Source organism: Montipora capricornis, chromosome 6 (assembly GCF_036669925.1).
Source record: "Montipora capricornis isolate CH-2021 chromosome 6, ASM3666992v2, whole genome shotgun sequence".
NCBI lineage: Eukaryota > Metazoa > Cnidaria > Anthozoa > Scleractinia > Acroporidae > Montipora > Montipora capricornis.
Genome location: NC_090888.1, coordinates 60,806,859 through 60,834,358, shown reverse-complemented (window position 1 = coordinate 60,834,358; position 27,500 = coordinate 60,806,859). Strand labels below are relative to the sequence as shown.

The window sequence follows — 27,500 nt, the reverse complement described above, 5'->3', positions numbered from 1 at the left end:
AAGGGTGCAAGACAGATGTACATGTTCATTGCCTTGACTTTAACATCTTCAGTTCCCACTCTGCCCCCGTCTGACCTTGTAGCTCACTCGGTAGAGCAGAGGTGATCTAACCCGAAAGTCGCGGGTTCAATTCCCACCCTGGTCAGAGGTTTCCTCTGTCCTAACACTTTACATTACACTCTAATCAGTTAACTGCTTAAATATAAGTGCTGCACGACCAACGTTTGCAAAAACGTAATCCTTCCTTGTACTTGTACAATACAGATGGACTAATATCCATGTATAATAATCAAACCTAATCCTAACCAGACCCTAATCTCTCTTAGGCTTAATCTAGGCTCCAGGAAAGTTTTTTTTCAATTCACCTGAGTGCGTATTCAACCTAGGAAAAAATAAGGATTGAAGTGCGCGTTATGTGAGGGAGGCCAAAACCTGAGTACCCGGAGGAAAGCCCTCACAACATTCCCATAAACAGAGAGGTGGGAGTCACTGTTAAAGACCACAACACCAGCCTGATTCCTTAAGCTGTAACAGCATGAGATATTCGGTCCCAGAACATCACTCATCCTGGCATTAACTTCGTTAAAGCTAAGGTGCTATGTCGCGCCAATTGATGTAATTTCATTGACACCCAAAATATCCAAAAAGTTTAATGAAACATCAAAATAACCACATAAAACTGTTGAACAACATTAAAGAAATACAACAAAAGGAAAGAGAAGCATGGATGGACACAAATGGAAAAGATTGAAAAGTAATGCACTTGGGTAATCTTGAAAAAAGTCGGCCTGGCGGTTTTTAAGTTTACGGCAAAGGATAAAGATCGCTTTTGCTCGGAATCATCTTGTTTGTGATGTAACGATAATTTTATCACTAAAGGACTTCCACTTTACCATTTTCAACTTTCAAACTCGTGATTAACGAAAGATTTGTCCTAAACACCCTAAAATAACGTGACAAAGGCCCTTGAAACAGGAGTTAACTGGTTTAACAAACTAGAACAGGTGGTTTCCTTAATTTGCTCTGGCCGGTGTTATATTCGCGTATGCAAAAAAAGCTCTTAATTGTGAAATGGACAATGTTGGCGTATTTGCAATGATTTTGCACGAAATGGTAAGTTTTGAAACCGGTAAATGTATGAAATGATGGGCTTTCTATCTGTTATGAAACGAGTCTATTTGGGAAAGATCCCGGCTCACTGCTACTGGCAAAAGGATTCGAGCCTTTGACCATCCTATTACTATTTCGAATGCTTTACCACTGAGCTTAGCGTCTCATTTAATATCAAGGTTGGTAATGTTGCATAAGAGAAATGCACTATGTACATTTGCATGTAAATTCACGTGTACAAAATGATCAAATGAGAAATCTATTCATTTCCTCCATCATCTGGAGGCCATCCCAACGTGGAGACTACTCATTGATGAATTAATCACATGCTCTCTCTCTTGAAACTCGTTTGACGTTTTGAGTCCAGGAATTGGAAAATAAAAAAAAAAAAACAAGTGAAGCTATGATCTTCACAGTTATGAACGCAAATTATACAATTGCGTAGTGAAGCCTAAAAATTTCATGATTTCAACGGGGTTTGAACTCGTGACCTCGCAACACCGGTGCGACGCTCTAACCAACTGAGCTATGAAACCACTGACGTTGGGAGCTGGTCATTTGTGGGTTCTAATGGTCCCGTGAGGAATGAATCAATGATGAAAGAGTATATGACCAGCTCCCAACGTCAGTGGCTTCATAGCTCAGTTGGTTAGAGCGTCGCACCGGAATTGCGAGGTCACGGGTTCAAACCCCGTTGAAGTCCTGAAATTTTCAGGCTTCACTACGCAATTGTATAAATTGCGTTCGTAACTGCGAAGATCATATCTTCACTTGATTTCATATCCGCAGTTCATATATGATTCATTTCATATATATACCATTTCATAAAAAAAAAAACAACAACAAATAAAAAAACACAAGAACAAACGCTTTTCTGACTATGTGTTTTCCTTTTATTATCAGGCCGCTCTTATTCATCCTCATTTCACTTAGAACCTAGTAAAATTTAAAAGAGTGATTTAACTTTTATGAACAGGATCGATTCAGTTTTCTACATTCGTTCCCTCTTCCGGTTGATAGACGTTTCAAGAACCGATGCATTCAAATTTTGCAGTAAATTCTACGCAGAATCGTTTTGTTGTCCTAATGATGGGATAAAATTTCCGTAATGAAATTCACTTGTGAATGACATTTTTTAAAAGTCAATATCAAAATTCAGCTGTGTATATGATCGGTACTTTTGTTCAATTCTCTTCAATTCTCTAATGCTCCTGATAAACGAAAACCTTGAACAAGGATAACAGACAGGTAACGCAAAGGAGAAGGCACGTATGCTTCACGAATGACCCACTGCTTATTTGACCTCCTTGTGACTATTTTGTCATCCGTAGTGATACAGATCATCAGTCACATGGAATTCTTGAAGGTCTTTTTTAAGTCGTTATTAATGAATGTGTAACTCTTTGAAGCCAACAGCATTTCAGGCGATGCATGGGCCATACATTCTTATAAATTTCAAACTCCGCACTGTCGTACACGCACCGAAATCCCATGTTTTTCTGGATGTCTGCCACTAATAATCGCCGGCCAAAACAGACGGCCCAAAGATTTTGTGGGAAACACGAGAAAGAATCTCACACTTGTCACAGTATCACAAAATTAACATCCAAAGCGATGGAAGATCTCTCACAATCACAATTCCCTTAAAATCCATATGAAACTATAGAAGTCCTATACTCAGTGTATACTAAATCATTAGAGCTTAGACAAACGACTAATCTTGGCTGCGAAGCCCAAGACCACAAAACCGCCGATAATTCACATTGGCTATACTAAGCTTGCGTGGTTTTACATACTAAGCAACGGAAATGAAACCTAATTCCGACTCTCACTAAATCGGGTTTACGTAATCAGCCTAAATCTATTAAAAAAAGGAGGTCGCTAAAAAGATCAACAAGTACAGTTTCCGACAGCTTTCAACATGAAGTATGACCTTCAGTTGCTTCTTTGTTGGGTTCACATTAGACCACTAAGTCTGACTCAGTAATTTCTTAAGTCGACTTAGTGAAAATGACAGGTGTGAACCGCTAAGTCACAGAAGCGTGATTTCTGTCTTAATGTCGGCAAACTCAGACGGCCTAAGCAGTTCTTAAGTCTGTTTCAAACATGACTTAAGGCTGACTTAAGAAACCTGATAGCAAAAAAAATTTCAACATCGTGGGTTTTATCAGATAGAATTCGGCAAAGCTACAATTGTAGTCAAACGTTTCACGTTCCATTCGAAAGTTTGGTTTCCAAAGAGCATTCAGCCGAGGTGCTGCTAGCATTACATCAAACCAGTTCTGCGGTCTTGGCCAGGCCCACGCTCTTCTTCTTATGTACCGAAAATTACCTCGTCTTCGGTGAACGCTCAAAAGTAGGACGGTCAGAAAAAGCAGGCTTTCACTCTCTTGAACAAAATCTGCCATCATTCTTTCACGTGCCTATGTGTACTTGTAATCAAGCTTACATTGGTGAAACGGCACGCAATCTGGAAGTACGTGTCAACGAACATTCCGATATAAACAAACAATCGGAACTGGCCAAACACCTAAAGAAACACCCCGAACACAAATTCACATGGGACATTTTGACTTCGGCTCACTCATGGACAAAGAGAAAAATAAAAGAGGAATTTTACATCGCACGCTTCAAACCAGTCCTAAATAAACAAGTCCAGTCATTCCACCCTCTATTAACTCTGATTCCACCTTACCCTATACCCCATGGGAACTGGTATTACGTACCACAAATATAAAACAGTTGGTTTGGTTTATGCAATTTAATAATTCTGAAGATGATCGCAAGATCGAAAACGTTTAGTCAAACATTTTAACAGTTTTTACCTTTTACTATTTTATAACATAAGATTTCGTAAGGTTATTTGGCTGATCAACCTTTGTAAATTTAATAAACAGACAACAGTCGCAATTACAGCGATTTTACGGCTTCTCGGTCTCATTTTGATCCCAACTTCTTTGCTAAAATGGATCGTGACTACCTCACCACATTTATGATATTAGTTACCTTATCTGTTATTTTTATCGTTAATAATGACAGCTTTGTACGGAAAGAATTTGTCTTCTAGATATGTCTGAACGCTTAAGAGGACTTAGGGTGACTTGGCTTGACTTAGGCTAAGACAGACTTAGCCTAGCCTAGTGTGAACCCAAAAATTATTGCGTTTGCAAAATCTGAAACAAGTGGTCCACTTTTCGTCGTCTTCTTTAGTTTTCAATCCAAGATCACAGTCAGTTTATTGCCCGCAAATGAAACTTAAGGTGCGTTCGATTGACCGTATTCCGGAATAGGAATACGTGGAATAGAGTACAGAAGTCCTTCGTTTTTACGGAGGTTCACATTAAAATTGTCTTTATTATCCTTGCTGCTTCAAAACGCTAGACATTATATATACCGTTTTAAATCGTCTCTCCACGTATTCTAATTCCGGAATAGGGTCAATGGAACGCACCCTTAAATTTATTAAAAAGGTCTAAAAGCGTAACCATCAGAGAATATTTGTATAGAAATTGAGCGTAAGCTGATATGACACGCGCAGAATTGCCCACTAAAATACAGTATACAGTTTGACCAATCTTAGTGTATGCATTATGCGTGTATGTAATAAACTTTCAGTACTGGGTCCAGTTACGCATTCGTATATTTTCACAAAACGTATGCCAATTACAGGCGTCCTTATATATACCTTTTTAAATCATCTCTCAACGTATTCTTATTCCGGAGTAGGGTCAATGGACATACCGAGGGAACTAGTAAGCAACTGGTGAGTGATTCGTGGGTGCCCCATGAAGTAGATTTGAGACTGCCCATTATAATTTAAAACTACAGATATCGATAAATTCGTCCTTGCATTTGCTGAATGTTGGTTCAATTTGCAGCGAAATGCTATTTCTGTCAATGTTTCGGCCATTTTCGTGTTTCTATTTCCATCCTCCCCTGACCCTCCCTAAGTGTTTATTTTCGATCAAATGAATGGTCCAAAAAATAGTCCAACAGTCCAAGAGTCAATTGGTCCAGTCTATATTTAATTTTACCCTATGCCGTGGAATGTTTTAAATTTCAGTCGGTGTATCCGGTGAGTCAATTGAACGGAAATTTTAATCATTCAAGCTGATGCTAATTCTACTGATCTATCGGAAATTACCACAAAGTTGTTGACAAGGGTGGCAGTATGGCTGGACTTAAGTCCGTCTATGGTCAAAGAGTCTTTAGTGTAATCCGACTTTATATAGCAGAAACAGTTGAGACGCTGACATCAAGTTGCCCGCCATCATGTTCATTGTTCACTATGTTCTTTTCAGACTTTTTATTTTGACAACGGTGCTATTCGAAGTTTCAAAAACGGGTAAGTCACGTTCATTCGTCTCAACATTCTTTCCTACGTCCTGACCGTTTTATAAGTGAATGAAAAGGGTAAACGACCTCATGTTACCGTGAGTGTCCTTTTAGTAACATCCGGTCTCTGTTTCTCGACGGATTTTTTCGTAAGTTACATTTTACGATTTTAACAGTAAGAGGAAACAAAAACCAATCAATACTTAATACAATACAACTTACATACATAATTGCCCACTCCCTATTGGGGCTTTTCAAGGTCAATGAAACACAGTTAACGAAATGACGGAACAGAACAACAACAACAGTTACTGTTAAAAATCCCAACTGGCCTGAGGCAAACTAGTTGGCTATTTACAAGTGCAGCTGGGAAGTTGAACTAGGGACAACCAGGATCAAATTCAACGAGTGGTCAGAGCGGGTCTTGAACCCGAGATCTCCGGATCTCAAGGCAAGCGCCCTAACCACTGGGCCACACTGCCTCCCTCGTGTGGCTTAGTTTAAATGGCATCATACCGATGTAGTTTGCGAGAAATAATTCATGTGTTTTCTGCACTCGAAATAAACAGTAGAACATGGTCAGTTATTACCCTCGTGATCGAAACAACGCCGGATCAGTTTTGTTTCTGGGCTCAAGAAACTGAGTCACTCCATTTTCCTATAAGACGGTTCAATGGAGGAGATGATGACTAGCATCGTCGAACACGTAAAGTGTTAAATGAAAACAACTAGAACAGCAGTTCACACTGAGAACAAGATTGTTTTTTTTTAAATACTTGTCATCATAACAACCCTTGATGTACATCAGTTTTACGCAAAAACCTAACCTAAAAGCAATAATCCTAGCGCCTGTTTTTACTTTCGCTTTGCGCTCGACGAATGGATCGGTGGCATAGGAGTCTCACAAGGACAGCAAGCATTGACGTCCAATTGTTTATCGATATCGTTTTTCCAGCTGGCATGCTTGGATACCGTAACGAACGAATTTCAATTCTAGCTATGTTTTTTTTTTATATGAGCCTGACAGTATTGTTAAGCAGTTTTAAAGATCGACGAATGTAAATCAATGCTGTACTATACCACAAAACAAAAGAGTAAAATAAGCACTTTCTTGTAAACTGACTGCGGCCCAATGCGCCTCTACCGAGTGTTAAAGTGATCTTGTAATTGGTTGTTCTCAAAATTTTGATTTATCTCAATCCTAAGTTATTAAATAGGTTCTTAGAGAACCAAGAGTGTATTGATACCGCTCCCCCATTTGGCAACGCAGATGACACTGACTGTAACTGGCAGAGTGTTATATACTCAAGGACAAGGGTGTATTTTAAAATTAAAAAACATTAACTCTAACTGCTATCATGTCTTTGTCATTCCCACTTTTTGCAATTCTGCGAAATAAGTTATATCGCACCAACTCCTCCCACATGTATAGTTTGTCCGTTGTTATTGTAGCAAAATCATAGATTCAGTACTGACTCGTTAGCCTCCTAACCAAAATAATTATGACATTTGGATGTCGATCACCGAGCGGTGATGCAGTTCAGTGCCAAACTGCAAAGGTATGACGGTTGATTTGCAGTTTTTAATTAATCAATGACCAATCCTTCATACTTCTCTGTACTTCGTAATAACTGAGTGAAAGAAGATCAAGATTAAGTTCCTTACAAGTTTACTTCTTGAGATCCTATTTTCTACTGCATTACTCTTTTTGCTCGCCATAGCACGATCATGGTGTAAATGCCAAAGAAATTGACGTCTTTTTCTTTTGTCCAAAAAAGTTTATCCTGTGCCGATTAAAGGCACACCTTCACCCTACAGGCATTGTGTGCCGTGCAACAATATACCGCCAAAGCTGCTATGATAAGCAGTTCACATTTCCATAACAAAGACAAACAGTGGAAAAGTCTGTCGGTTGAAGGTGGGCCTCTAAAAGGTCACGAAACATAGAGCTTTTTTTATTTTATTTTGAAAGCTTTTAAAATAAACTTTGTATGTTATCGCAGTTAAGTTTAACTACGATTAAGTTTCTTTTAAATAGTAAAAGGTAAAACTGTTAAAATGTTTGACTAAACGTTTTCGATCTTGCGATCATCTTCAGAGTGATTAAATTGCCTAAACCGACTGTTTTATATTTGTGGTTACGTAATACAAGTTCCCATGGGGTATAGGGTAAGGTGGAATGACTGGACTTGTTTATTTAGGACTGGTTTGAAGCGTGCGATGTAAAATGCCTCTTTTATTTTTCTCTTTGTCCATGAGTGAATTTGTGTTCGGGGTGTTTCTTTAGGTGTTTGGCTGGTTCCGATTGTTTGTTTATATCGGAATGTTCGTTAACACGTACTTCCAGATTGCGTGCCGTTTCACCAATGTAAGCTTGATTACAAGTACACGTGCCTAAGTATATTACGTGTGATGGATAAATGTTTTTGTCTTTGAGTTTGAAGAGAGTTTCGATCTTGCGTGTTTGCCACAAAATATGGAAGTTAAATGTCCATTTGGTGAATTTGTTTTGTCATGAATTTCTTACTTTCAAATTCATTTCTCCTACAAAATGGTAGTTGAATGCCGATTTTTGTTCTTTCATCAAACCAGTGAACAGGGATAATCGTCTCATCATCTCCTTCCGTTGGGTTTTCAAAATCGTTAATAACCTCATTAACGAATTTGGCGAGATATCCAGATCGAATGAAAGATTGTTTGATAGCTTGTACTTCTTCTTGTCAATTGGTGGCTATTCGTTTTGCCCTGTGGAGTGCACCTAGGATAGTGTTGCGTTTCCATTTATGTGGGATGGGCGATTTCCAGTGTACTTGGTATTCTCTTCAAACTCAAAGACGAAAACATTCATCCATCACACGTAATATACATAGGCACGTGTACTTGTAATCAAGCTTACATTGGTGAAACGGCACGCAATCTGGAAGTACGTATCAACGAACATTCCGATATATAAACAAACAATTGGAACCTGCCAAACACCTAAAGAAACACCCCGAACACAAATTTACATGAGACATTTTGACTTCGGCTCACTCATGGACAAAGAGAAAAATAAAAGAGGCATTTTACATCGCACGCTTCAAACCAGTCCTAAATAAACAAGTCCAGTCATTCCACCTTACCCTATACCCCATGGGAACTGGTATTACGTAACCACAAATATAAAACAGTCGGTTTATGCAATTTAATCACTCTGAAGATAATCGCAAGATCGAAAACGTTTAGTCAAACATTTTAACAGTTTTACCTTTTACTATTTTATAATTTTACCGGCGAAATGCATATACATCTAAGTTTGTTTTGTTGTTGTGCTATCATACAAATCATTGCCGGTATCAGTTAGAGAAATGATTAAAGAAATAGCAAAGCGTATGATGTGTTTTCCACGGCACGCGTTCTCACATGAAAGAGAGTCATGAAAAAATTCGTGAATTCCAAGCAGAGTTAGATCGATTCCCTCATTTTACATTTCTTACTTAGGTCACCTTTCTGGCAAACAAAGTATTATAATTCAGAATGTAGCCCTTAGTTCAGCAAATGCGCAAGCTCAAAAATACCCATACGCACACTGAAATATGTGCCAATGGGGTGACAAAGTGACATTTATTGTATATTCATATGTCGGACTATATAGACTTGTGCTTTTCGAGTTGATATCATAATTGTCAACTTAGTGAGAGTTAATGCTCGAAGCCGGCAAAATTTTACACGGGTGGGTATGACGCATTGCAGCGGAGGTTTGGAATCAAAGTTATCCTTCTCCCATATTAATGGCGGGTTTCCAAAATCACAAAAACATAGCGATATAACAAGTAGCATCTGTTCATAAAGTGATTCAGGGGTGCAATAAATTAAATCAACCATACACGAGGGCAGCAGGCTACATCAACCCAGCCCGACACTGGTCACATATATACCCTAATGATGTTACCCTAGCTATAGCTAGTAATTAATTTTGACTGTACCGAAACCACAGAATGACAATTCGATTCTATTTACTTGCAACTGGGAGTCTGAGAAACAATGACGCCAGAAAGCAAGAATACATTAAATAATGGTGCTACATGCACTTAGCTTGTGTACATTTCTTTGTCGTCCTTTGCAAAACAAAAACGCAAAATAGGCAAAATAAATTTAAGGTTTATTTTGTCGACAACGTGGGCACACAACAGTGAATCGTTCATTCTGTATCTTTCCTTCAAAATCCAAAAATCCACTCGTACACTTACATGATACTTTGTCCTAATTGTACAAGGGGAACAACTTTCACTCCCGACGCAGTTGTCGTTTCTTAAAGTCTCCACTTACTTAAATACAGACAACCTACAGAGTGTTTTGACTCACGCGATCAGTAACCTTGTTTTCCACCGAAAAAAAAAAAAAACGTTTGCATGATAACAGAGCTCAATTCCCAGAGGATTAATTGGGGACACCAACATGGCCGCCGTTACTTTGTTTAGGGCCAACAACATGGCCGCCGTGACGTCACGTGAAAACACTCTATAGGTAGTTTTCAGTTTATGTCATTGCCATTAAGTGTTGGTGGAAGAAAACAAAAGATCCCTCATTAGCTCATTTGGTTCGTTCCCCAGCAATTGTTCATTACATCATTGCACCTGCGTCTTTAGAGATTGGTTGCGAGCCATCTATTAACCCACTTGAAAATTCAAACATAGAAATCCATAGAAACTGGACCCAATCAAACAGCGTCGAAGCCAGGTTACGAAGAAAGTTGTTCCAGAGTGACTATGACCCAGAGCTGCGACCTGTGTTGAACCAGAGTGATAAAGTGACGGTCATACTTGGAGTCTCTTTACATCAAATCATCGTTGTGGTGAGAACGATTTTTTTGGGCTATTTGAGAAATAATACAATAAATAAAAAAATTACTGTACCTTGCATGAAAAGCAATCACTGCAATGAAAACTGAAACCGTTGAGTGAAATTAAAACTCCAGAATCTGCAAGCTAATTAGACTAAGTGCAATAATTTGTTTTTAAAGACTTGATCATATTGACTATTGGGTTATCTACGACAAAACCGTGCAGTTAGCCAGTTAGGCTAACTTAACTGACTGGCTTTTGTTAGTCGCAACTGGCTTAATGCACATAGTGTTTATATTTGTTACGTATACAATGCTAGTTCCATTAGACAAAAAAGAAAAGAAAAGAAAAAAGACATGAATCTGAGAAAATTGAAAAGCTTTGAGCGAGAGAATATGAAGTAAGAGATTGAGGGATTCCCTGTTCCCCAGTTCCCCATTGACCCGCGCGGTCTCCGTTCACACCAACTGACCAATAACTAAAGGTGACGTCTTTGAAATAACCACGAAGTATGATATGGTGGATTCGCTTTCTTACCTCATGCTCTCTTGGTCTTCGAAAACGTTGATTCAAAGTTGGGTGGAAGTTGTTTGCTACTAGTCACTGCCAGACAAAAGTGCGGTCTCAACTAAATGAATAAGGCCTTCAATTCCATACAAAAGCTGATTAATTTAATCTTTGTGGTTTCAGGATGAAAAGAACCAGCTTATTATTGTCAATCTGTGGATACGACAGGTATAACTATTTCGAAAATTTGGGTTGTATTTCTGGAACGGTTTTTGATTTCTGTACAGTTTTCTTTCCCAAGACGGAAATTTTCTATTCACATCGGCCGTCTCTTATCTTATCTAAAGGTAATAAAATTGATCTGTCGAAGATGCGAATTACTTAAATTTAGTAAAGTGGATTGCCTGTGAAAGCAGAAGTATTTCCGGCCGAGCTGCCTAATCGGTAATTATTCGTCCCAAGGCACTGACTTTTTTTTGATCTTGCTTGCAGTCGTGGTTCAATCAGTTCTTGACATGGAAGCCGGAAGATTTCCAAGGAATGGATCAAATCAATGTTAACGCCAATAAAGTGTGGATACCTGATTTATATCTTTATAACAAGTGAGTCGTTGCAAGATGTTATTTTTTTTAATCCGTATTTGAAGTTAATGGTTTCCTTTCTTCTACAACATTCAGTCTTTATTTTCGGTATGTGTAGAACGATACCTAGGGAAAGCAAAACAAGACAATGGTGAAGATTGACTGTACACCCGTGTTACACAATCTAAATGGGTAATACCCATATATATAATTTTAGATCAGTGGGTATAACCCATCTCAGATGATCATCCGAGTCATCCAAGCAACTCATTAAATATGCGTTTCCTATTTCACTTCAATTACATGAAGTTTACCCTATACTTAGAATTTTTCTCGTCAGGAAAAAAAAAATGGGAAAAAAAGGGGATCTTTTGTTTAAGAAGGACGGACATGAAATGACAAAAAGGTTAAACCTAGTCCGTTAGCCACGCGTAAGGAATCATCGATAACCACCACACCATCGAAGCACGCTGCTGTATGAAGGCGAATTTTTATAATATTTAAATAGAGACCCATTACCAATATTGAAAGCTAATCGATTTAAGATGGGTGCTTACTTAGAATGGGCGTTTTGACTTAAACACAGTTTATCAGCACTATTCAAAATGGGTGCTTAGACCTAAATACGGTGCATACATGGTTGGATGACTCGGATGATCATCTGAGATGACTTGCACCCACTGATCTAAATTTAAATTATGAGGGTATTACCCATTTAGATTGTGTAACACTGGTGGACTGTGAAGGTATTTTGTAAAAACAAACACTGGACATGTGTATTATTTTAGGCCAATCAGAGTCAAAAGGCAACACTAGTTGTCACTTTAAGAGGATGCGTCACGCGGCATCACTTTATCCCTTTGAATTTGCTGTTCTATTTAAACCTGCCTTCAAAGCTGTGAGTATAGTTATTTTATGTTTTGCTTGATTTGCTCTTCTTTTTCCAGTCGCCAAATTTGACTAAATTTCTTGCAATTCACTAATGATATTCATCATTAGTGAATTTTCAGCTCCGACTATTGCATTTCTAGCTTTTTGATTGGCTAAAAAACTCCGACTATGAGCCAATAGTCGAAGCTTTACGTCATATGGAAAATAGTGCGCCAAGATGCTCTTTCTGGACGCTTTGTAAAATTGTGGAAATAAAAATCGGCGGCAAAACCCGGTTTGAGAATTTACTAAAACAATTATTCCATTCGCCCTTGTTGGGTATGAAGTGATTATAACCAACTCGCGCTACACGCTCGTTCGTTATTTTATCACTTCATATCCAACTCGGGCTCATGGAATAATTGTTATATAAATGCTGAACCTTGTGTCACCTTGTCCTTGTCCTAATTATAACAACTTCGATGCTTTACTCCACTCCACAGCGCGGCTGCAGACAAAGATGGAGCACTGGATCGATTCAAAACCAAGATAGTACTCAGCTCTGACGGAAGGAACATGTGGTTAGCCCCAATTCTCTTTACATTTTCCTGCAAGATTGATGTTCACTATTTTCCTTTTGATGAACAGGTAGGCAAGGATTCACCCTCGTCTGTTTAAACTCAATTCTATTCCATTTAAAAATAGCTGGCTAGTGTCAAGAATGTCAGACGCTTATCAAATTAGACTCTTGCATGCGCAGACGTTTTTATTATTATTATTATTATTATTAGTTTTAAACAGTTTTATTCGAATTAAAAATAAAGTTAATAATAACAATAACATGTGCATATATATATATTTTTTGTTTTTGTTTGCTTGTGTAAATGAACAATGAACTTGAACTGTTTTTATTATTATTATTATTATTATTATTATTATTATTATTATTATTAAAAAAAAAAGCAAAATCAACAAATCTAACTTGTCCAACAAGGCCACAATGCCAATTTTCAGCAAGAATCAGGAGACGTTTACAACAGAGACCTGCATTAGGTTAGCATATTAAAAAGTTTAATTTTGTGTTTTTGGTATTGCTTGAGCATGCGCAAGCTTCTCACGCTCATAAGTGCAATTCTAGGAAAGTGATCTACTAAATGGCAAAATATTTGAAGTCAAGTCGTGTCAGGCCGAGTTTTAAATATAGGACTCAAACTAAGTATTCCCGTGCGACAAGTCTCACTTCCTAGACATTTTGCTAAGATATGACCGACCCTTAGGTTGAAGTGTATTCAAGAGCCATGAACCTACTACATGCGCAGAAGATAAGAGCTGGATTGGAGTACGAGTACAAGGTTTAATTTTTAGCATGCTTGTCGGTTCTGGCGTTAAAGTATTTTTTCTAGTTAGCGTGCTCACACATGGTCCAAATCGTACTCATATCTATGGCCACTTTTGACTCCATTCGCGCAGATCTGTGCCATGAAATTTGGCTCCTGGACTTACGATGGTTACCGAGTTGATGTCCAGATGGAAGCAGAGAAGGGCGACATCAAGAAATACGTCGTCAATGGAGAATGGGATTTGATTGGTCTGACTGCGCAAAGGAATGAGATCATATACGTGTGCTGCCCCCAGCCTTACCCGGATGTGAAGTACTCAATCCATGTAAGGAGGCGCACCAAATACTACTATATCAATCTTATCATCCCCTGTGCACTGATTACATGTAAGTAAAAGAAAAATCCGTAAATAAACATGTAAAAATACCAGGAAATATCCAAAGGAAACCAAAAAAATATAAAATAAAATAAAAATCGACAAAAGATTTCAGTAACCGTACGAAAAGCTAGAGTCCAAAACTGCAGACAGGATAATTCAAGAATTGCAAACAGTATAATCAAATTAGCAAAATGGTCAAGTGCGAGACCCTCCTTTGAAATCCATGACTAAACTCTTATCAAGGTTTAAATAACGTTCTGAAAAGGAAAAAAAAGGCTTCTTGTTTAAAAAAAGGTCAACTTAGACGGCATTTGCAGCAACTGTAATTTTACAACTGATCAGTAGCTCCATAATTTCTTAAAGTTGATAAATGGTCTTCTCGACATTGGCAATGAAATGCCTTCAAGGCCTACAGCTGGACAAAAGTTCGATAGTTTATTGTCAATTTGGGAGTTCAATCAGAATGAAAAGCACTAACCTTGGAGAATACCATGCAAACTCTGCTTACATCATCGGCTCATTTTTCTGAAGGAGGAGTCGCAGGAACACAGTACACTATATTCTCAATCTTTCTCCTTTCTTCACAGCATTGGCACTGTTGTCGTTCTTTTTGCCCCCGGATTCGGGTGAACGTATCACGTTAGTAATTTCTAATTTACTGGCCATGACGGTGTTCATGTTAATTGTTGCGGAAATCATGCCTGCCACCTCTGAAGTTGTACCGCTCATCAGTATTTACTTTACAGGAATCATGTTTGAGGTGAGGTGATGCTTAGCCCCAATATTGTTCTATTTTTTCATGCCACAACAGGTCAATTCAATTATACAGTATTTTTCTTCATGTTTAATTTTCTGGCCTTCTTTTTCAGTTGGTAGAGCAATTTGTAGGTCAAGGGTTCGTTTTCTACTATAGATCTGGTCCGAGATTTTTATAGCTTTTTCATTTTATGAGATCATCTCGAGTTTTTTTTTCTTTTCCCCGATTGAGTGCAACGCCGGTCGTCTTGTTACTTGTAGACACACAAGAAGCTATCGTTTCTAACGCACGCGTTGAGACTGGGTGACATGACAGGGAAAGAGATCGAGAATAATAACTCAGCCTCGAAGATGACCCTGGAGCAAATTATATTCTGCGTAACGAGCGCGAGCACGATTCCTCTGCAACCAATTGAACCTCTTCTTCAAGATGATTACATCAGGGAGCTTTAAACGGAGAATGTCACGCTGTCTTAGTCAAACTTCAAAACACTTAAAGACGCCTTTGCATCAATGAAGACCAAAAACTAATGCTGTAGTTCTGTTGCTAATAACCATTGAAGTGCTCTGAAGCTATTCTTTGTTGTTTGCAGCCAAGGATGGAGAGGATGGAAATGGATTGAGACTTGAAAAAACTGGCTAGATTTTTCAAGTTCGGAGACTTTGTCTTCAGAAAGTCGCCAAAAATTAAATGCGAATAGCTCTTTGTGCCATAAATAAATTTCATGTCTTCTCATTGGGTTGTCAGGGATGTTGCACGTATGAGCTTAAGTACTAATTTTGATTTTTACCCAGTTTTGACCCAAAAACAGCAAATTTTAGCATGACAGTGCCGCTTTAAGCAATCGACGTTTTGGAGTCACAGACGGCAAGTGAACCGAAAGTTATCTGTTTTTATTTTTAGAATTTTTTTTCTTTTTTTTTTTTCCTTTTTCAAAAAAAATATACAAAACTTATTTCGCTCTTCAAAAAATACAGTATCGTTACAACAAACACATAAGGAGAAATGAAGAACTTACAATACACCTACAGTGACTTAAATATATAAACAAATTAGAATTATACTACAAATACGTAATTACAACTATGAACCAAACTATAATGCAATACAATAGGACACTGACAATGCTCTACACCATCTCCCGACCCAATCCCATCCTCCGTCAGACAAGCGGCACTCAGAAGTTATTGACATGGAGAAATCCACTTTCTTTAGAAAAGAAAATCATTCTAACTCATTCTTCTCTCTGTTTCATGTTTCGTAATAACTTTAGCTTCAAATCCTTGTTTTAACTTGTCTCGACAAAACCACGTTTATGTTGCTAAGTATCTTTTCACCATTAGAGATGATTAGTTTAAAAATCTGTAAGGGCACACTGTCCTGGCACGCGAATGGATGTTCACATCCGGTGTCCGTCCGTGCCGCAGAAAAAGTCGCGTCCTTAAGCTTCCTATTGTCGTCTTCACAGGCAGCATCGAGAACTGAAAGACCTTTGGGTTGTCTCAGAACAAAGCATTCCGTGGATCATAGATTTCCGGTCCTTGTGCAATGATTCATTAATTTGAAAAGTGGTTGTCAGCGAATTCAGACATTGAGAAAGACCTACGATTCCCCAAATTTCGAAACCGTCCAGAAGTCGTTATCCTTAGCGCTGTCCAAACGAATCGCCACCTTTCAGGGCGAGAATACGGTAATTATCAATGAAATTTCAGCTTGCGCGAACTCTTTTTGTCAAGGAGTATGCTTTATTGTACGCTTTCAGTTTAAAGATAACTATCTGCAAAAAGCTTAAGTCCGATGTCATATGATGATGCCATTTCTCCAAAGTCCCGAAACTTCTCGGTATTCACAGTTACCTCCGTATCCTAAGAAGGGAGATGGCAGTTAAGTTTCACAAATCGGTTTTCAGGCCGGAAAAGAGATCGGGACATTCGAGAAACGGGTTGACTTTCCAGGTTTTCATTTTTTGATCTAAAAATCAGTTGGAGCCTTAGGGCGTTTTCCTCTTGTCAGAACTGGCCGGCCAGACGAAAGAAAATGCAACAATTTGAAGCAACAATTGCATGATGATCCCTCGCATTCTTCTGGAGGAGAAGAATATATCATCCTCCAAGTGTGTTAATTTGAAGGCTTGTAGAACACTCCACGTTTTCCACACACTCCACATTTTCCTGAGTCAGTCCTACCAACTGTCCGGTCGATCTGGCCGGTCAGAGTTGTCCAGTGGGAAGTGCCCTTAGTTAAATGTTTCAAGTCACTGGGAAATGCCTATTAAGGTTTTCCGTACATCACTTCCAACGTCTTGTGTTCTTATATGACGGATGTTTGTGTCCTTGGAAACGAAGTATCGGTTTCTCTTTTCAGGTCGCCTTATCCTTGGTTGCAACTTGTTTCGTGCTAAAATGCCACTACAACAATCCTTCTGTCAGTGAGGTGCCTAATTGGATAAGAATCGTGGTGATGACATGGCTTGCGAAAATTGTGCGTGTTAAAGTTCCCGTTGGACTCATAAGCGCCATGGAAAAACATGTAAAAGAAGAGAAGGACGTCCGTCAGGAAATTGAGTTCGTGAGGCGTAATTCCATCCTTTCTTCTCATTTTGAACACCGCGAAGGAAGCTTTTCTACGGTGGATTTCCATTCCGGAGTTCGCGCTTCGAGTTTACCATACCGTTGCGAAGCAGACGGTTTGTCATCGATAGGACTTCCAAGATTATTCGACACTTTTGAAAAGAGTCTGCAATCCATCAACGAAGACCAATCAACGGGTTATGAACTCCCGGTTCAAGCTAACGTCCCGTCATCCCTTGAGGACACCCTAAAGGAAATACTTTTGAAACAGAACAGTCTTTTGAACAATGTGCGCAGGCTCATACAAGTAACCAGGCAACAACAACAAAATGACGTTAAAAGAGAGGAATGGAAAATAGTCGCCTCCATTATTGATGCCTGCTTTTTTTGGCTGTTTATGGCCGTCCTGGTTATTTCGTCCGTTGTTATTTTTCTGCAGGCTCCAAGTTATAGCTAAAAGTTAAAAGACTGGGGGACAGCCCCTGCCAAGTGTGCTGTAAATGGCAGCATACTTTTTGTGAAATAGTTACGAGATCAGTTTTTTTCTATAGATGTTATAATGCCTTGTCGTTTGGTGTGTGTCTAGTTCATGTAATCGCATGGGCCCGAGGTAATTAAGGATTTATTTCACGCGTCCTATGATGGAAAGGTGTGAAACACCCTTGAGAAGGATAGAATACAAGTTTCTTGGCAACGGGCGAATCAGAGTCCTAGGCAGGAATCGAACCTGCGACCTCCGTAACACCGGTCAGCGGTCGGATGCTCATGTATTTGTGAACTGAGGCGCACAACTTTGTTGAGCCCACAGATCAGTGGGACACATCGTCGATTTAGGACCTAGATAAACGGCCTTCCTCTCCAGTGCGTTCTAGTAGCCCAATGGGTAAGGCACCCGTCCATGTTACGGAGGTCGTAGGTCGAATTCCTGCCTTAAGGCTCTTTTAAACAGAGCGATTTTATCGCGCGACAAGAGCTGCGATAAAATCGCAGCAAAGTTGCACTAAATTTCGAGCATGTCCGAATTGGGGCGACAAGGCTGCGATCTGTCGCGCTACAAATGGCAGTGAAATCGCCGGCTGTTCACACGCGCGATTTGCTGTCGCCGTAAAATCGCCGTTCGATCGCAGCTCTTGTCGCGCGATAAAATCGCTCTGTGTAAACGAGCCTTTAGATTCTAATTTTTTTAGTTGTCCTTTCACACGTTGCCAAGCAATTTGTATTCTATCCTTCTCTTGGGCGCTTTTCACCTTTCCATCATATCATGTAGTGGCAAGATTTTTATTTATCTCTGGATCTTTGAATATAAGCAACCACAAGAAAAATTGCAGGCGTTGTAACATGCCAAGGAGATGATAAAGAAGGGAGGATCACAGTGCTCGTTTTCATGGTACGACGCTAACGACTACGGTCATTTAAGCCACTTTGACAATTGCCGCGCATTCCCAATGTTGGACAAATCTTGCTTGATTTTATAAAATGTAATCCGTGATATAACGCGGAGCCTGGTTTCATTCCATGTTTAATACACGTACGTACTTGAAAAATGAATTTGAATCATGTTTGTTGCTTCTCTACTCTGCACCAAGAGGTTTTCTCCAAGTACTCTGGTTTCTCCTCTCCTCAAAAACCAAAATTTGATTTGATTTGTGTTAGTTGAAAATTTCAGTTTACAGTCACTGTGTCCGCAATTAGTGCTCCAGCGCTAGAACGACTGGACACTTCAATAAAGTTCCTTTCCTTTCCTTTTTATGCCTTTTTAAGCACTCCGTGGCTCAAAAACGTCGTGTGCTTAAATTCCCCAATACTGTTTTTCTACCTCAACTCGCGGGTGGCTTGATTAGAGCGTATTTCGTATGACCTTGAAAAAGTGTTCGCAATTTGTTTCACAGACCAATGTTTGACAACATTAAAACAAAGCTTCTCCTTATTCCCGCCAAGGAAACTCCTAATATGGGCAGTAAACAGTTCGATTGCTCAATCACATTACTGCACAAATCAAATGACGCCAAAGCGAAATGCCGATCACTTTCCATAAAGATCCATGGAGAGCTGATGTTGTTTGCACCCGCGTTCGCTAAGCCAATGAAAATTCGCGTTCATTTGTTTTTGTTCCATACGCCAATTAAATGTTTTGCATTTTTTTATGTTATGTTTTTACTTTCATTTTTCAAGCTCATACGAAAGTCGCTTTAATAGGAGATTCAGAACGTAAAGATAAAAGTTTAGTCACTTCGTTTAACGTCCGTAGTTCCTTCAGCTAAGAGGCTGGTATCAATGAAAGCCGACGGTTCGCTCTTTACCCCCCTCCCTCTGTCAGAGCTTAGTTTTACGGGTATTCAAAGCCCTGGTTACACGTTGAAGTCACCGAGGATCGAACTGGGGATCTCTTAGTTCTCCGAAAGCCGCGCAATAACCAACTGAACCACGCATGCTCTTCTCGAATGTTTCTATAATGCCGCCGTGTCAGACACGCACTTAAATTTTATGTTATACAATAAATTATACTTTTCATTAGTAAGTCGCGTACTAAATCCAACTAGGAAACTGTTGTGCCTGAAAAACACCCAACTGATGATCAATTGCGTGTTCTTTTAAAATTTGTTTATGAACCATATTTATAGCCAGATCATAGTTACAAAGGTAAACACTACCTTGATATATTATTTCATGTCATCTATTTTTTTTTTTTTTTAATTTTTTGAGGCTGAAAAGTCTGTTAGGGAGCCTCAATAAATGTCTGTCTATATGTAAAACTATGTGTGACTGTTAATACATCTTTAAGTGAAAAAATAACATTTCCTCGCGATTTCGTGGAATCACTGTAGTTTAGGCAGGCTCGAAAAGCGATAGAACCTTTGTTAATTATGCAGTAACTGTAATGTGTGCAAAATATACGGTAAAATAGCAGTTGGTTTCTTTTAAACTAAAGATTGTCTTCTGTTCATCACCATGATGTTCCTGTACTAAAAATCAAGACCGTAGAACCAATCATTATGATCACAAACAGATAGAGAAAAAACTTGTCCAAGATTTCTGCTACTAGGATCCACTCTTCTTTCTTTGAATCATGCTCGTCTTGTTCCTCCACTGCTCGTACCAGTTCCTTTACGTAGGCCACCAGATGCTCCTGACGATGCAGCAGAGCGCTGATCAGAGGGGTCTGGGACATACCAGCTACATTTGTGTCAGCTTTTTCATCACAGAGAGTATCGTAGCAGGACTCTCTCCGCAGTGAAGGTCGCGATGGAGTTTTGCTTACGTTTTTGAGTGGAAATCCTGAACCCAAATGTAGCATTTCCACGGTCAATTCATGGCATGCCCCGCACGGAGGCACCCCTAAATCGTTCACGTTGCATGCCGTATTTCTGCGGCTTGAGTGACTTTGATGATACAGTTCAAAATTTGGATCAATGGACTCCGCCATGGATACTGGTCTTTTGGATTTGGCATTTCTACTACTGGCATTATGGCAAGAAACATTCTGATGGTTAAGGTTAAAATTCCCATCTAAGCCCTCCGTGGCTGCGACATGCTGTTTACATTTCTTCTTTGTCTCATTGTTTCGTCGACTTGAGATGTTTTTGTGGACGTCGGGCTCATCGGCTGTAGAGAAGCGTTTGGTTTGGGAAAATCCCTCACTATTTTTATGACTGGTGTGGTCTTGATGACAGTAATCAAAGTAGGGATCCTGGGCATCCGCCAGTGACCTGTGACGTTTATGAGCTTTCTTGTCCTCGTCTTTACCGCGACTCGCTTGCCTTTGTCTCTTTACCTCAATTTTCAGTAGCTGGCCAAGTCCTTGAATAACAACAAGGCGAATCCAGAAAGGAATTTCTGAGAAGGATGGATTTGAAAAGTAACATTTTAACACAACGACAGTAGCGATCAACGAGAGACCAACCTGTAAATAAAGCAAAAGAGAAAAGGCCTTTGAACTTTTTAAACTAAACAAAAAAAAGTATCAAAATAATCGAAACAGTGGCCTGTTAAACCGGACACATGAACGATTGGGAAGAACCTTTCAATTCTAGTAAATGGTAATAAGTGGAGAGAATAAGTGCTACTAAAGATACGTACGGTGTGTAATAAAAGTACGACCGTCGGCGTACGTTTAGAGGCCATCAGCTCTGGTCTCCATTTAATATTAGAAAACAGTCCTAAGAAAATAAGCGCGCTGACTGGTTAAAAACTCGAAGGAGACATAGAACTAGCACGAGCTGTTGACGTGGTGATGGCGCGAGCAAAGAGAATTTACATTGTGATAATTAGAGTTAACAAGTTGTTTTCCTTTTTCTCGTCGCGTTGTTTTCTAAAAGATGCGGCTCGTGTTCCCACAGCATTTCTCGTTCTCCCAAACTTTCACTCGTGTTTCTATAACTCGATAGAAACACGGTATATGTTTTCTATTTCTTAAGTAATAATAATAATAATAATAATAATAATAATAATAATAATAATAATAATAATAATAATAATGATGATGATGATGATGATGATGATGATAATAATACAATTGTGTACAACTATCGGCCATTCTTCGAACTGCTCACCTGTCGCGGAAAGTGTTGTATCTCTAAGCTACCAGTAGAACACCCGACAATTCGAAAGAATCGAATAACATAATGATAATAATAATAATAATAATAACAATAATAACAATAACAATAACAATAACAATAGCAATGACAACGACAACGACAACGACAACGATAACGATAACGATAACGATAACGATAACGATAACGATAATAATGATGATCATGATAATGATAATGATAATGATAATAATGGGATTTCACAGTTCAATGTGATCGGAAAATCGAGGCAAGAAGACCAGACATTGTCTTTGTTGATAAGAGGGAGAGAGAGGTTGTCATAATTGATGTTGCTATCCCAATGATGATAAGGTGAAGGATAAGGAACTTGAGAAGGTAGAGAAATACCAACAATTGAAAGATGAAATTGCAAAGGTCTGGCAAATGCGAAAAGTCATTGTAGTGCCTGTTGTTATCGGGGCCGTTGGAGTTGTATCAGTTAACTTTAAGGAATACATGAGGCGAATCGGTGTGAAGGTGGGGTTGGAAGTTATACAGAAAACAGCATTGTTGGGGACAGCAAAGATACTAAGGAAAGTACTTTCCCTGTAAGAAGAAGAAAAAGATAGACCTGGGACCTGTGGTGACTTGTTGTAACCTGCTCCCAAAGACAATAAACACGGCCAACTGGAAAACATGGACTGGACTCTGGACTGGACTTTGGACTGGACTCTGGACTGGACTCTGGACTGGACCCTGGACTGGACTTTATTAAACGAAGTTAATATTTAACCAATCATATAAGGATTAACCGCTTCTATTTAATTATTAACCAGCGAGAATGAGAATGGATGTTTTTTTTCAAAGGGAACATAAACGAAAAATCGAACGATGCTGCCCAGAAAATTTAAATCAAGTCAAGTTACCATTACGTGACGACGATATATCTCATCCATGCGCTGTCTAAAGAATGTTAGGAATGTAGTCCAATTCAATATTTTCGATATGTTAAGCGCAATCTCTTTGCGCACTATTTCTGCAGTTGAACCAGCCAGGAAACTGCAAAGTAAGCACTTCAGTTGTTTACAGCGGTAAATTAACGTTACAAACCCCACCACTTATACGCTTTGCTATGATTCCGTGAACGCTGTGAAAGTTTGAAGTCATCAGGTGACAATTTAATGTCGTCACGCGATCCTATCTCGTGCGTGTGCTATTTTAAGAATGTAGCGGACCACCCCTATAGTGAACATTTTTATCACGTTCCAGTTCTTATCACACAAACGTTCATTTCACACGAAACCACGCTGATGTAATTGTACCGATAACACTAAAAAGGTTGATGACAGTTCGTTTTTTTTCGGCGTATGTACTGTACCGATAACACTAAAAGGGTTGATGACAGTTCGTTTTTTTCGGCGTATGTTAGCTTGTACTCCAGTACCGATGGTAATTTGTGAAAGACTTAACTGCAAAAATATTCGAAAAAGAAAAGAAAGTGACGAAGGAACTATACATTCTTGTGCAGTTCATTTGTGCATTGTATGGAATGGGAATAAAGTAGCGTACGAAAAAGGACGATTGTCTAATAAAGGCTAAAGGATTGCCTAACAAAGGCTACTTATTCCGAAACGAAAAGATATTCCTGATAAGATATTTCAAAGCAAGATAATTTTAAGGCGTTGTGGATCGCAAAGCGATCGCGCTTAACTTATCGAATATATTGAATTGGACTACATTCCTTATATTCTTTAGACAGCGCACGCATGAGATATATCGTCGCCACAGTATTCACGTAATAGTAGCTTGACTTGATTGAAAGTTACTGGGCAGCATTGTTAGATTTTTCGTTTACGTTCCCTTTGAAAAAAAAACATCCATTCTCTTTCTCATTTTCGCTGGTTAATAATTAAATAGAAGCGGTTAATCGTTATATTATTGGTTAAATATTAGCTTTGTTTAATAAAGTCCAGTCCAGGGTCCAGTCCAGAGTCCAGTCCATGTTTCCAGTTGGCCCTATAAACACCAGGCTGAACATCCTGCCTGAGTCTACAAGGAATTGAAATAATAATAATAATAGTAATAATAATAACAATAATAATAATAATAATAATAATAATAATAATAATAATAACAATAATAATAATAATGATGATGATAATGATAATGATAATGATAATGATAATAATTTAGTAATAGCTAATTTTGAAGAAGATCAATAAAAGTTCTTGAAACTTGGGTATAATAAGGACCAATTCGATAAGAGGGCCGTGTGGAATACCTCCAGATTTAAATAGGATTCCGAAAGAATGAACGGAATTAACCACACTCAATAGTCTCCACTCCATGTGCTCACGTCATTCTACACATGCGATTGTATTTTACGCAAATCATCAGAAGGATGGGGAGGGTACGTTAGAGCGCGGATACTACTGGCCGCTCTTTATCGTTCAACGAAAACATTATTACTTGAAAATCCAACCAATGCACATTCTGGGCTCCTTTACCAATTCTTAGATTTTTTTTTTTTTTTGGCGCACTTGTTTTGCTACGTACAGTGGCTCACCTCTATCAAAATACTGGTGAAGTAAATACTTATCAGAGGAACTACTTCCGATGTGGCTGGCAAAATGTCCGCCACAATCAACATGAACACAGTCAACGCCAACATGTTGGTTATCACCAAAGTGATCCTCTCTCCAGCCTCCGACGGTAAGAAAAACGAGAGCAGCGAAAGCACTGAAAAACAATAAGAGGTATGAACTTTCGGCTTTTCAATTTTTATTATTTTGTGTCACTCTTAAACAAGTAGAGTGGCTGCCATGAAAGGGAGTGTTAATTTATAGTTCGTCTTGCATACTGGCTAGAAGACTTAATGTGTCTTTCTTTTTGAGTTATTGTTTTCTCAAGCTATGTTAAAAACAGCAATCCGGCTTGCAAACCACATGCGTCTAATTTAACCAGATCAGAGAGAAACATTTCTTTGGATTTGGGCACCAGCTGTTCCCTATAAAATGGTTGAGCTCCTTATCCTGGCCCCATATTTTGGCATTTTCACACACGGAGCATAATTATTTGAACGAGTTTCAAGTTGCCCTTCCGGCAAACAGTTCATTTCCAGTGCACATTAGTCCGAGTAAGAAGGCGAGCAAAAACTGAAAGCAAGAACAAGCAAGAACTGAAATGTCTGAAAAAAAAACCTCGGTTAACAGGACCGTATAGAGAGTGTACGCTTGTGGGTGTTGACTTATGTCAAGACATTTTCGAAAAACCAACAGCACGTTCCCTGACGAAGGAGGTAACAGACCTTGAAGGTCTGAATAAACTATGAAAAAGTCGCCGGGTCCTTTAAATTAATTTAATCGACCAAATAGCGCATGCACTTGCTTTGAAGAAGAATTTGAAGAATTTATATACAGTTTAATTTTAGATGTCTAAATTCTAGAATAGTAATAGTGTTTACGAAAGACAGAAGTGATCCCGCTGAAGCCACCTGAATTAGTCGGGTGTCTATAAGAGAAAATTGCTAAATTGTCAATATAAGTGCGAGTATCTCTGCTGTCTTTCATCGATAATCCGCACTTCAAATGTTACATTTCTCTCATTCAGTAACAGTGTTTGATGCAGAGTATGCTATGGTACGTTTCCTCGGCCACCACGAATAAAAAACTTACGTGTAATGAGAAGGCAAGGAACAATCAAATTGACAAAAAAGTACATCGTTCTTCGTCGCAAGCTCAATGTGCAGGTGACGTCGGAATAAGGCTGATTGGGGCAACATTCATAATACAACTCATTTCTTTGGCAAGGAAAGTCCACTAGATCCCACTCGCCATTGACTTGCGTCGTTTTCGTGTCTGCACTTGGTCCCTCGGTTACGATGTCAACGCGATTCGCATCGTAAGTCCATGAGCCAAATTTAAGTTCGCAATGCTATGAGAAAGAAGAAACAAACAGGTAAATAAACAAACAATCTATGCTGTCTACTTTTGAGATACTTTGATTGTGGTGGTGTTATTTTTACTGTAATTATTTTACTATCATCGTCATCATTATCGTTATTAAATCAAGTTAACCACACATTACCTGTATTGAGATCCTAGACTGAGTCAATTGAATGTGATGGTTTTGACCTAGACCGTAACCTTGAAGAGATTAGAGAGCCTTAGATTCTAGGACAAGAACGACTACGAGTACGAGATTTTCTCATAGAAAAACTGTACAGTGAGGGCGCGCAAAGCAGCATCATTTTCGTCCTTTTAGTACGAAGTTTTGCAAAAATTTCGTCGTTTCAAAACAAGTCAACAACACGGTAGCAGTTGTGCCATTTTACGAACCGCAAAAAGGCTCAGTGACCAGCAATAAGAATAACTGAGCAAAATATATTGCTAACAAAGAGTAAGATAAATCGTACGGGTTATAAATTTTCGCTAAAAACGGGCAGTCAAAACTCATACTCGTTCTCGTCCTCATCCTAGAATCTAAAGGTCCCGATTCTCCCTTCTTGTGAGACTATCTATTATTTGCAGGGCAAACACTTGGTGTCACATTTGACCGTCGAGCTCGACGGGTGCTATAAGAAGAGCTATGGGCGGGGATTGAAACACTGAAAAGATCACGTGATGATTTTCAATTTCAAATTCCTGTGAACCTATCACAGTGGAGAACGCGTGCGCGCAAGTGATAGTTGGCTTAAAAGGACTCGCGACATTTTGCATCATTGCCTGCAAAAGGTAATTGAAAGCTGTTCTCATTTTGCAGAAACAATTTTTTTTTTACAAGCATAGCAAATCGTGTGAAAGCGAGTGCATTTCGCGATTTGTGGCCACAAGTGATGTTATGACAAATATCAAAACATCACGAGAAAACCATAAATCACGAAATGTACCAGCAATCTTATAAGGTTTTTTATGATATATACTCAACAAAATTTACTTCACCGCTTTGTTTCCACAGCAACTTCCCTATGGCACTCTATAACCTATATATGCTATTTATGCATTAGTCATTGACCAACCAGAAACGCGATATTCTGTTGAGTGTATAATGAGGCCAGTTAAAGAGACACTGAAGACATTTTAACGCAATGTTCCGTATACCAACATGGCCGCCGCGAAGTCAGGTGAAAACCATCCATTGGCACGTCTGCATCATCTTTTCCAGTTTTCGGACTCACATACCCGATTCTCATTTATTATCGTGTCGTTTCACTGAAGTAAATGAAGTCTGAAAAGGTTAACCAGTCAGGTTGATTCATAACGGCAATTTACTCCAGTCTGTTCCACTCTTTGTACTTGTACCTCGTATAAGATAAGATAAACATATAAAGATTCTTATTTCAAGCAAACAGGGTCGGCCAGGTGGGGTAGTGGTATACCAGTTAAACCCGACAAAATTTCGCCAAAATACCCAAAAATACCAAAAATTCATCCAAATATACCCAAAATTAATGGAAGCATTGTATACTGTATACCTGAAATTCAAAGAAAGTGATATACCGAATACCCGTATTTAAGCTGCAATATACCGTATAGCCGATTTAAAAAGCCCCTGCATACCGTATACCCAAAGACCCTGGCCGACCCTGAGCAAAGCACAAAACTTACTTGCTCGTCAAAGGGGAAGTAGCGTACATTTATCTTGCAGGAACTCTTTAGTATAGATGGTGCCAGCCATCTGTTAGTCCCGTTGTA

The 27,500-nt window shown here is 39.0% G+C and overlaps 2 protein-coding genes and 2 non-coding genes across 8 annotated transcripts in view; 2 read left to right on the top strand and 2 right to left on the bottom strand.

Annotated features, from left to right (window-relative positions):
- Positions 1-1,573: 1,573 nt before the first annotated feature.
- Positions 1,574-1,646, bottom strand: Trnat-ggu (transfer RNA threonine (anticodon GGU)). Its single transcript has one exon. It is a non-coding gene; the product is annotated as a tRNA-Thr (tRNA).
- A 94-nt stretch (positions 1,647-1,740) lies between these two features.
- On the top strand, positions 1,741-1,813 carry Trnas-gga (transfer RNA serine (anticodon GGA)). Its single transcript has one exon. It is a non-coding gene; the product is annotated as a tRNA-Ser (tRNA).
- Positions 1,814-5,314: 3,501 nt separating this feature from the next.
- LOC138052754 (neuronal acetylcholine receptor subunit alpha-7-like) lies at positions 5,315-17,865 on the top strand. Of its 2 annotated transcripts, none has more exons than XM_068899325.1 (8): positions 5,315-5,455; positions 10,122-10,279; positions 10,959-11,003; positions 11,268-11,377; positions 12,730-12,874; positions 13,697-13,952; positions 14,533-14,705; positions 17,067-17,865. In XM_068899325.1, exons 1-8 carry the CDS (start codon positions 5,383-5,385, stop codon positions 17,727-17,729), a joined length of 1,623 nt encoding a protein of 540 aa, XP_068755426.1. In that variant the 5' UTR covers positions 5,315-5,382; the 3' UTR covers positions 17,730-17,865. The 2 variants fall into 2 exon arrangements, with proteins under 2 accessions (XP_068755426.1, XP_068755425.1); XM_068899324.1 differs by having other exon boundaries at positions 5,378-5,455; positions 10,038-10,279.
- Positions 17,866-19,938: 2,073 nt separating this feature from the next.
- The window catches only part of LOC138052752 (acetylcholine receptor subunit alpha-1-B-like), an 18,574-nt gene continuing 11,012 nt past the window's right edge, over positions 19,939-27,500 (bottom strand). For all 4 annotated transcript variants that reach the window (XM_068899321.1, XM_068899322.1, XM_068899320.1 and 1 more), the window contains 4 exons: positions 27,414-27,500; positions 25,482-25,740; positions 24,374-24,546; positions 19,939-21,173 (listed from right to left, as the gene is read on the bottom strand). The exon at positions 27,414-27,500 is cut by the window's right edge and continues 58 nt beyond it. In XM_068899321.1, coding sequence (XP_068755422.1) covers positions 20,217-21,173; positions 24,374-24,546; positions 25,482-25,740; positions 27,414-27,500 — 1,476 coding nt within the window. In that variant the 3' untranslated portion in view covers positions 19,939-20,216. The remainder of the gene's footprint in view (positions 21,174-24,373; positions 24,547-25,481; positions 25,741-27,413) is intronic.

Bases quoted from the DNA above. Each gene is read 5' to 3' on its own strand.
- LOC138052754 (XM_068899324.1), top strand. From the start codon at position 5,383: ATGTTCATTGTTCACTATGTTCTTTTCAGACTTTTTATTTTGACAACG. The intron at 11,004-11,267 runs GTATAACTATTT...TCTTGCTTGCAG, and splicing joins TCAATCTGTGGATACGACAG to TCGTGGTTCAATCAGTTCTT. The intron at 13,953-14,532 runs GTAAGTAAAAGA...CTTTCTTCACAG, and splicing joins CCCCTGTGCACTGATTACAT to CATTGGCACTGTTGTCGTTC.